The 11669-nt window shown below is 39.4% G+C and overlaps 1 protein-coding gene across 5 annotated transcripts in view; it reads left to right on the top strand.

The window, feature by feature from the left end:
• LOC136883337 (zinc finger protein 501) overlaps positions 1-9912 on the top strand; it is a 55510-nt gene extending 45598 nt beyond the window's left edge. For all 5 annotated transcript variants that reach the window (XM_067155575.2, XM_067155574.2, XM_068229689.1 and 2 more), the window contains one exon: positions 457-9912. In XM_067155575.2, the coding sequence (XP_067011676.2) occupies positions 457-1144 (688 nt within the window). In that variant the 3' untranslated portion in view covers positions 1145-9912. The remainder of the gene's footprint in view (positions 1-456) is intronic.
• Positions 9913-11669: the final 1757 nt, after the last annotated feature.

Below are 11669 nucleotides of genomic sequence, written 5' to 3' on the forward strand. Positions count from 1 at the left end.
AAAGAAACATGCAGCTGATTCCTAGTTCAGATGTTCACTGTAGATTCTGCCAGTTTTGTATATATATATAATTTATTTTGTTTTGTCCGACTCGTTGGCTGAACAGTCAGCGTACTGGCCTTCGGTTCAGAGGGTCCCGGGTTTGATTCCCGGCCGGGTCGGGGATTTTAACCTTAATTGGTTAATTCCGATGGCACGGGGGCTGGGTGTATGTGTTGTCTTCATCATCATTTCATCCTCATCACGATGCGCAGGTCGCCTCCGGGAGTCAAATAGAAAGACCTGCACCTGGCGAGCCGAACCCATCCTGGGATATCCCGGCACTAAAAGCCATACGACATTTCATATATTTTTTTACTTTGTCAGCTCTTCATCCCATTCCCTTGTCTGTTGAATATATTTTCTTCCATTGTGTTTGGGATTCTAAAAACCTTTTCTTGTTGTTCTTGATAACAGGAAGGACCATTCTTACATAGCTGAAGACAGCCCAGACAGTGGTGAAAGAGATCCGGATGAAGACGGTGTTGTTAATTTTGAACATGGAAAAGACATTTTGTGTAAGTTGTGCAATGAAACATTCACAGAACAGTGCAGTCTGGTGAAGCACATGTTACAACACAGTGAGATAAAAACTTACGCTTGTGAGCTGTGTCCTCAGGTCTTTAAGGAGCAGGCCTACTTGACTGAGCACGTTTCAATACATACAAAGGATTCTTTTGCATGTGGTCTTTGCAATCAAATATTTGCCAACAGTGCACAGCTTGATGCTCATACTGCAGTACATATCGGTAAGCGATGTTATATATGTTCCGAATGTAACAAGTCGTTCATAGGCGAACCTTCACTTCAGTCTGTCTGTGCAGGAGAGAATAAATACTCATGTCCGGGGTGCAAGGAAAAATGTGCAGAAATTTCCAGTCCTGACTTGCCTCCTGTTGGTAATAATTCTGAGAAGAGTTACTCATGTCTCTATTGTATGAAAAGTTTCGCATTCCGATCTAGTCTACGATATCATATGACTGTGCACCGTAAAAAGCAACCTCATGATTGTAGTCAGTGTGAGAGAAACTTTCAAAGAAAATCAGCTCTCATTAATCATCTTAAACGTCGCCACTTACTCCAAGAAAGAGACCCACTTCAGTAAATACAGTTGATAATAAAAATAATGGAAACACCTCAGCGAACATGAATAATATGGCCTTAGTTCCTCCCCCACTTCAAGGGCCCCACACACGTTCCAGAAATTGTCTGAAGAAAAACTGTAGATGTAGGCCTGGACTTAAGATCGGCCTCAATTCGCCCTCGATCACAAGTTCTTTCCAGAAAACCTTTCAGTTCAGTTGTTTGTCTGGACACAATCAGACATTATTTTTTGTTTTCAACAAAATGCATTAAAATGCAATTGAAGAAGCTTGTTAAGAGGGTTATATGATGGAAGGAGTGGCTACAAAATGAACAGAGTTTTCCTATATGAACTTGCTCTCAGAAATGGTTGTTTAAGGATGGATGAAGAAACTTATTGAAATTGGTTAGCTGGAAAATTTATTATGTCCAATAAGGGACCAACTATATTAGTTAAGCTACTCACTATAAAACAAGACACTGTTATGCGAGTAGCTATTTCACCTCACAAGACACTTGGTGACATTAAGGTTTTTATAACTCATATGTTTTTCCAGTCTGTCAAAAGACTAAATATAACACTTAGAACATCATAACTTACCTGCAAGAAATAGTAGTAACAAAATGAAATTTTCTTCTACAACGTGCGTTCCATAAGTAATGCGCCAATTTTTTTCTGACGCAACTGTACACCGCAGCATGTTCTAACCTGCTGGGCTAGGTGGAGGGGGGTGTTAGCTTCAAACGCTCTTTGTCTCATTCGGCAGCGAGCTGTCGGAGAGTCAGGACGTGCGTTTCCGTCAAACCCGTTTTAAGTTCATGTAACACGGCACAATGGATCGTTCTGTAGAACAACGGTACGCTATCAAATTTTGCGTTACACTTGGGAAGTCCGCCACCGAAACATTTCCATTACTTCAGCAGGCCTTTGGGACTGATTGCTTGTCCAAATCACAAGTTTTCCGATGGCACAAGTCGTTCATGGAGGGCCGAAAGGAGATCACCGACGAACCTCACAGTGGACGGCCATCAACCTCACGAGTCGACAAAAATGTGAGGCGTGTGCGCGATTGTTTGAACTCTGACAGACGGCTGAGCCTTCAATTGATAGCACAAACTCTAAACATGACAAAAACAACCGTTTTACGCGTTGTGACCGAAGATTTGAACATGAGAAACGTGTGCCAAACTGGTCCCAAAAGTGTTGACCGACATGGACATGCGAGTGCTTCGGTGCTGAGAAATGTTGGAAATGTGTGAAAATTATCCTAATTTTTTAAACTCAGTTATCACTGGTGATGAGACATGGATTTTAGAGTACGACCCTGAGACAAAAAGGCAGAGTTCAGAGTGGCACACCCCATCGTCGCCCCGTCCCAAGAAGGCACTCATGAGCAAGTCCAGGATCAAAACCACGCTCATTGTCTTCTTTGACGTCAGAGGCATTGTCCACCACGAATTCGTACCTACCGGGACTACACTGAACTCGAGTTTTCTACTTGGAGGTACTCAAAAGACTGAAAAGGAGGGTCTCGCGCTGCCGAAGCGACATCAAGGACACGTGGAAAGTTCATCACGACAACGCACCGAGTCACAGCGCCTTCATTGTCAACGACTTCCTGGCCAGGACCAACACCCCAGTGGTTCCCCAGCCTCCCTACAGTCCTGACCTGGCTCCCGCTGACTTTTTTTTTGTTTCCTCGGTTAAAAGGAGTCATGAAAGGAAAACATTGGGACACAATTGAAAGAATCCAGGCACATGTTACATCGGCTCTAAGGGACATTCCGGAGAAGGCCTTCCAGGCATGGAAACACCGCCTCCAGAAGTGTATCGATGCAAGAGGGTGCTATTTTGAAGATTTTTGATTATTTGTACAAATATATTCAATTAATGATTTTTTATGAATTTGGTCGCATTATTTATGGAACACACCTTGTATAAAAACATCCTTGGATTTTATCAAAACACTTTTAACTATGCATATATATGTATATTGTTTGTTTCGTAGACTTGTCAAAGATTGTGAATGGGTGATATTAAGAACAAGTGTGACAAATTATATGAATGTTCAAGTCCATTATTGACACTTTAATAGATTTGAGAAACTGTTCTGTACTTGACTTAAAAACTCGTTCCGGATTCACGTTCGTTATCTCCAGTGCCCAAGCCCGAATTGAATTTAGGAAGAAATGAATGTGTAGCATTGAATTAAAGAGTATCTTATATGATGTTAGCATTACTGATAAAGTAATAACCTAAAAAACGGTCCCAGCCAGCCGCTGCCTAAGTTCATAGAATTTTGTACAGATAAGTATAACCTGACCCACATTCCAGACATACTTTGTATCAGAGTAATCTCCATTGACGCACATTAATTTCTTCCAAAAACCACTATCATGCATTCATATTCTAATACACATGAAGACAAATAGACATTAACCACATAAAATTTCTCCCTCTCCACCGGACCGATTTGTTTCTTGCTCCTCCTTCTTGTACAGACATGTTTGTGTTAGCAAGCCACAGTCAATACCAGGGACCTGAAATCTGTCCCATCAACACTTATTCATAATCACTGACAAATTCATGCAATGTAAACAGTATTGTGCATGAATGTCACTTGACTACAGATAATTAGCCATTTCAGCTCATATGTACACAAAGGGCTGAAGAGTTATTGCAGAAGTTGTCCAACACAAAAAGGGAATGGTCATGGAGATATGAAGTAATATAGAAAACTGTACACGTTAAGATTAGGGAGAGTCATTGTTGTATGTTTGAAGAATGGGAATGTCAGCAGGTGTATGTTGCAGAATGTGGCACTATAAATTGGCTCAGAAACCATTCAAAATATCATAAAAGTCCTTGAAGGATAGATACATCCACAGCACACTCGACAATTCCCACAAATTGTTCTTGCTAGAGAGAAGTTCTAAGAAAACATATACTGTGTATGTGGAAAAGCATCCAGCATTTTGGTGTTCTATGAAAGCATCAGAAAAAATAATTTGGAGAAGTTTCAAATAAGTTGTGAATATTTGCACAGGATGTTTAAAGTACATGTGGTCGAACTTAGAACTATATCAGCGGCACAGTGTGTGCACACAAGCAAATTGAAGATGAATTACATAACTGAGGTACTGTGTTTTACACCTGTAAATAACCATAATGTTTGCTTCACAGAATGAAGCTGATAGTGAAGCAAAAGTATAGGATTTTGAAAATAATTTATGCAAGCCTAATGTATTAATATATATAATTTTATTAAGAGTCGTCTGGCTCCCTCGCTGAATGGTCAGGGGACTGGTGTTTGGTTTAGAGAGCCTGAAGTTCAATTCACTTCAGGTCAGAGGTTTTAACTGTGTATGCTTAAATGCTACAGCTCAGGGAGTGCTTTTTGTGTTTTTTCACATTCTTCTTCATTTTCACACAACACACCCCACTAACCACCGCCACAACAGTCAATATATCCCTCCACATAGGGTTGGCATCAGGAAGGGCATCCAACTGTAAAACCAGGCCAAGTCCATATGTGCGACACCAGTGTGGGAAAAGCAGAAGGAGAAGAAAAGAACTACAGACGTATGGAGTATGAGCCTATATCATGTCTACAAGTACGGGCCGGAAAAGAATCAGTGTTATGTTAGAAAAGATTTATGTTAAAAGTCACCAAGAACAACACAAACCACTGGTACAAGCTTGATGGTTTGTTGAAGTTTGTAGGTTATATACTGAATATCAGATACCACTGATATTCTGTTATTTTCATGATGAGTGTGTAGTTACACTGCTTTACAAATGAATCGCTAATTGCAGAAACCACCTAAATACACTTTTTCAAACTGTTGGAAAAATGAAAAAAAAACTGTGTGGGAGTATAAGTTGAAGTCTGATCTCCTTCTAATTTTTTTAAATTAAACTTTAATGTGCTAGAAAGGTGTAGTAAACATGAAATTTTTTAAAATTTTAAATGCCATAAACAATTTTTTTAAACATTGCACTTAGGTTGTTTCTGAAATAAACAACTTTTCCTGTTAATTTTTGTAGCAATTATTATAAAAAAACAGCTAATCGATTAATCTATGCAAGTTTTAAGATAAAAGGTTACGTAAATAACACATTTCTATTCATCAAAATTTAATCAGACATGAGTTAATGAACCACAAAATACAAATTAGAACAGTAAAACCCTTTCTGGCTTTATTCAGCCTCTGGCATATCCTCAGCAGGTTCTTTCTCGGTTGTTGACCATTGAATGATGCTGTCATAAGTCTTCATAACCAACGGTGTAGTCCATTAATTTTTTCAAGTCTTCTTTCTTTTTGTTGACTGGAACCTAAAATCAAAAATTTCATTGTGCAGAACCCATTAAAGGTTTATAAAGTTATTATAGGCTACAAATGTTTTTACTTGCTTAATAATTTCTATCCCTTTAATAATATTATTGTAATCAACTTACCTTTCCCAAAGTATAAGCCTTCTCGGAAGGTAGCTCAGGTGGGCTGTCAGTTTTCAGTAGTGCGAAAGTAGATGAAAATCCTCCAATAAACGCCTTTGCCGCAACTTGTCCTGGAGTATCTTTATAGTACAGAAACTGTTTGTAACTAGAAACCTTCAATGGCTCCTTGCGTTCTCTTGGTACTTCCCTGCCTGATGTTTCAATAGAGATTGTTGTTTTCTTGTACGAAATAGGCCACCAACGTTTAAAACTAAAGACATCGTACGAGGTAAGATGGTTTTTTGCTAGGGGCTTTACGTCGCACCGACATAGATAGGTCTTATGGCGACGATGGGATAGGAAAGGCCTAGGAATTGGAAGAAAGCGGCCATGGCCTTAATTAAGGTACAGCCCCAGCATTTGCCTGGCGTGAAAATGGGGAACCACAGAAAACCATCTTCAGGGCTGCCGGCAGTTGGATTCGAACCCACTATCTCCCGGATTCAAGGAGGTAAGATGGTAAACGGTAAAACGTCCAGACACACTTGCCTTTAACATGAGCTCAGCATACTCATCTAGAGTATAAATTCTGACCACCTTCCTCAAGAGCCGTTTAATACTTCCAAAATCCCTGTCACAAGGCGAAATAGAGTGCCTACGGACAGGGAAGTTATGCGTAATCGTCTCAGACCGACCTCTGTCACAGAGATTCAATATGAAACGCAAAACTGTGATTCTGTTTGTCACAAAACAGGTATCCTAACAGGGCCACCAACCGTCACGCGTGGAGGAATGAATTTACCGCAGAAAGAACCTAAGCAACGGCGCTTAGGTTCTTTCTGAAATAAACAAACTATTTACATAGCTGCCTAACAGCATTGCTTATATGGAACATGGGTTGTTTCTGCCAAAAACAATGTATTTATCTCTGAATAGTACAATGCCATCAAAAACTCAATTTTGATAAAAGTGTCACTTAGGTGGTTTCTGAAATAAACTATTCAAATCTCTTTTCTTACCACAATTGTTCAGGTTCTCAGCATTATGTAGGTACCATTCTAACTCTTGACAATAAATGAAACACATGCAGCCATTCTTGTACATTTAGTATTGTAGTATTGTATTTCATTTTATTGTATTGTATTTAATTTTAACTTGGAAAATTTGACATTCCCTCTTCATCATGAGTACCCTTCACATACATTATATGCATGGTTAAAAGTGACTTAATAGAATCTGAGGATGTTCTTGCAGAACAAAACATGTCATTCTGTTACGAATATTTTTTTACAGATATGTTATACTGTCTTTCTTACGTACCTACTTATCGTATGGCTTTTAGTGATAGGAGTGTCCAAGGACATGTTTGACTTGCCTTTCTATTTGACGCCCTTGGGCAACCTGGATGTGAGATGATGATGATGATGATGATGATGATGATGATCTAAACAAACAATCCAAAACTGACAGATTACAGAAGATCGAAAGACTAATTGGAAGAACTTGTATCAATAAAAGCTACCAAAAGATGGTCAATGGCGAATAGTACCCAACAATATTGTATATCAGAAATTAGAACCCATTACTGATACCATGCACAAGAAAATAAGGGGGTACTTTGGCCACATCCTGAGAATGCCAGATTTGCAACTTCTGAAACAACTAGTGCAGTATAATCTTGCTTCAAAAAATACTACAACTGGATGCTGATGGATAAAAGAAATTAGGGAGGATTTGAAAGAAATTGGCCTTACACCAGACAGTATAAACACAACAGTTAAAAATATGACTTTCCACTTTACACTCACAAAGAAGAAAGTACCAACTAGAATATTCTCTACACAACAAAGGGCAAGAATATCAACACGTATGAAGTATTGGGAGGAGGGCAAGGCTTGGACAGTTCCTACCAAGAAATCGACAAACCAAAGGGTTGATTAAAGTGATCCAAAGTGGTCTCAAAACAAGAAGGAGAAAAAGAATGAGGTAGCGAGATGGTGAAACCCTGTGTCGGCACATAGCCTACTCCTGATGAATAACACCATCGGGTCTGCTCAAAGCTTTATGTCCCCATCCGACAGACGAATCACTATCAACAGCTTCAGAGGCTTTTGGCATGCAATCTAGTGATTAGAAATTGTACACCATCTCACCTGCCCTGCCAACCAACATTTTGACTGTGAATTTTTTCGGGCAACAGGACTCTCAAACCGACAAACTGTGGTGGGAGATCTTAATATAGACTTCAACACCATAACGATCGTGGCCACCAGGCAGGCTTTGTTAATGTAGTCTTTGAAGTGTTATGTTTTTCCAGTACGTTGAAACACAAAATATAAGTGATATTAACTGAGTTGACAATGAAAAAGAATGGCTTTCTTATCAAATTTAAATTTTTTAGCAGCTGAGAGAAACTATTTGACTTTGGTAGCATTTAGTTTTATAACCTGCTATTTCTCCATTAAACACATACAGGCAGTTTCTCTTTTGGTCCCCTCGTGGTAATCTTTACTCCTGATGTGCCAGAGGCACGGTTCAGGTGTATATATTTTTAAGAAATTCCTCGATAACGTAACAAGACATGTTTCTTCAGAAACTGTCGTCCACTCGACAACTGACAATGGCTACAGATGCTCCAATCAGCCTGTTCGGTCCGTGACTGCACAAGTTTATCAAATGTGTCCTCTCTTCTGATACGGCAGCTTGTACAGTCTATTATAACTGCATATGTCTCTGCCACACACTTCTGGCTACTTGGCTAAATGGTCAGCATAGTGGCCTTCAGTTCAGAGGGGCCCAGATTCAATTCCCAGCCAGGCCAAGGGGTTTTAACTAGGTATGGTTAATTCCTCTGATTCAGAGCCTGTGTGTTTGTTTTAGACTTAATACATTTTTGTTCATCTACATACAACCACCACAAAACCACATAATGGTGACATCCCTTCACATAGGGTTGGTGTCATGAAGAGCATCCGGCCGTAAAACTGGGTTAATCCACATCAAGTGCCGACCCGTACAAATTAGGGATAAGGCCAGAAAGAAGTTTTTCAGTATGCACATTCTGTACATCTCAAAGACCAGGCCTACACAGTTTTCCTCAGAGAATTTCTGGAACCTGTAGAGCCCTTTAGTCTGTCATACAGTTGAAACTCGTTGTGAAATGGATGAATACAACTTTTGAGTTGTGACCAGTGAAATTTTGTACAATTCTTCATGCAATGCAGCAGACGATTCTGTCAGTGATGATGGGGAAGGAAATTGCACTGGATTCTTGTGCTATAAAACACACTACAGATACTTTGTAATGATCAAGTCAGGTGATAGGGTAGGCCACTGGGGATGATGTAATTCATCCACATGTTCATCAGACCCATCTGAACAGAGTGAATTATCCTCTTGAGAGACCGTGTGCTCATTGAAGAACATCAGTTCCATACGATGCACATATCACTTAAAATGTCCATAGACTCCTCTATCATTATTCGTCCTGTGAGAGTACAAATAGGACTTATGGATTACCATAAAATTGTGGCTTACACCATTACAGAGCCACCTCCATGTTGAATGGTAGGCAGCCCGACGTACAAGTTTATTTGGGTGTCTGCCATTCATAAACCTGACCTGTTGTTGGATACAAGGTGAAGAATGACTCATTGGACCATATTACTCTCTTCCAGTCATCGTTGTCCATGTATGGTCTAGACACTATTTGCGTCTTGCTAAAGCGTTCTTGGTGGCTGATCAGAGGTTCAGATATCGTCACTCGACTGCAGATGTTTGTGCAGCTCGGCATCGGACTGTGATTTGCAGAAACAGGTTGTTGGAGATGCTGATTGAGTTCTGATGTCAGTTGTATCCTATTACCTCTACAGTTCTTAATGATGATCCTTTTAAACATTGGTTAATCCCGATCACTGAGGATTAGTTTTCTTCCACTGTTACTATTCACTGGTGATGTTTTGTCCATACCCTTGCTCCAACTAATTAAGTTCCAACAATCTTCCCTCGTTGAAAGTCAAAGATGCTTCACCTATATCTGGTCTATTTCTTGCATGAAAATGTACTACACTGGCATACTGCAGACTAATGTCCTTCACTGCAACACCAAACGATGGACGCAGCGCATGAATGATCAGTTTTATGATCAAGATGCTGTGTTCCAGAATATAGGTGTTTCCATTATTCTGACAAAAATCTGTATCATAGTGTAGAGGAAAAGTGCAAATAAGTTTTATGTTCTATTTTTGAAATAATGTTTGTATAAGGATCTCGTTATTTATGTATTCTGCAACTGGGAGATATGCATATAAAGAGAACAAATTGTGAGCATTAAAGATTTGATACATTTTAATGTGTACTCATTTTTAACACCTTATGTACCCATTTAAATTATTATGAAGTTTAGGTATTGTAAAAGAACCCAAATTTTAACATTGTTGGGACTGAATTTGGAATTCATTTAAGCTTTACACAGGTTACATGCATGACCTATTAGCTGATCATCAGAGGTATTATAACAAAAATGCATCTTCATTATAGACTGGTGTGCCTTTCAGCATTCAGTCTCGAGGCTCTGGAAGAAACTAATCACCTCCTTGACCCTTATAGGACCAGCTGATGATATGAATGTCTGCTGTTTCAAAAAAAGACAGACTGACTACATCGCCAACAGTCACACTAGCTAAAAAGACAGCTTAGTGATATTTCACTGATTGAATACATCGAAAACACGTTTTAAAATTTTAATTACACTATATCTCTTTATTATCCATTTTCTCTGCACAAATAGTTTTCTCAACATTTTGGAAAAGGATCATATTGAAATATTGAGCCTCTGTGGCTCAGACGACAGTGCGCGGCCTCTCAACGCTGGGTTCCATGGTTTAAAACCCGGTCACTCCATCTGAGACTTGTGCTGGACAAAGCGGAGGTGGGACAGGTTTTTCTCCGAGTACTCCGGTTTTCCCTGTTATAATTCATTCCAGCAACATCCCGATATTTCATTTCATCTGTCATTCATTAATCATTGCCCCAGAGGGTGGGACAGGCTTCGGCAGCCAGCACAATTCCTATCCTTGCTGCTAGATGGGGGCTTCATTCATTCCATTCCTGATCCAGCCGAATGACTGGAAACAGGCTGGATTGTCATTTTCATCATATTGAAATATTGATTATAATTTATGTTTCGGATTTATGATGGGAGAAATTTAAAATACATCTGTCTTTTTTACCACATCAGCTGGTAGATGACTAGTGTTCTTAGGTGTACTCTTCTTAAACATGACCAGTCCTAAAATGATAAATCCCCTATTTGCTACTAGTTCCATATTCTTCTTCAGTTCCCCACTTCTTTTCTTTAAATCATTAAAAACGGAGTTTGACTTGGTGTCCTGCTTTTCGCACTCTTAGTGGTTTAGTCCATTATTCTCCTTGGTAATAACCTATCTTCTCCCATCTGTCTTGCATGATCCCACCACATAAACTAATTTATAGGTACAGCTTCAAGTTCATTTATTACTTAGGTGTTTTCTCATTTTGTGAATACTCTCCGTCCATTGCTTCCACCTGTTCATTCCAGCAATCTTTCTCATTCCTTCAATGTATGCGTAAGATATCCTGAGTCAACTCAGTTTTTACTTCATTCATCAAAGTCGATCTGAAACAGACCAGTATAACGATAATTTGACACAGGATACCTTTGATGACAGCTGTGAGTTCACTGCAGTAGCTTTGTTATGCTATAATTCAGTTTGATTTACTATACTACCATCCTCCTGGGGAAATACACATTTGCAAACAAAACAAATGATTTCACCACTAAAGAGTTATCACAATTGAATCAAATGTAATATGGGTGATTATAATATTCATCATCATCTTCCTTCCAAGTATTGGGCCATGTGACCCGTTACGGTCTTGCATTTTACTTTTTGCAAGACTTGAAAGCAATCAAATGTCCTTCCGACGGGTTGCTAGCCTGAAGGAAGTGATTATAATATTAATGCAAGTAAAACAGTATCAGAGCAAAGGGATCATCTATTGCCAAAATCTGAAAAGTTGAAGTGGGACTCTAGTGCTCTGAGGATCTGCCCCTACCATGGACACAGG

This window comes from Anabrus simplex, chromosome 11 (genome assembly GCF_040414725.1).
Source record: "Anabrus simplex isolate iqAnaSimp1 chromosome 11, ASM4041472v1, whole genome shotgun sequence".
Classification (NCBI taxonomy): domain Eukaryota; kingdom Metazoa; phylum Arthropoda; class Insecta; order Orthoptera; family Tettigoniidae; genus Anabrus; species Anabrus simplex.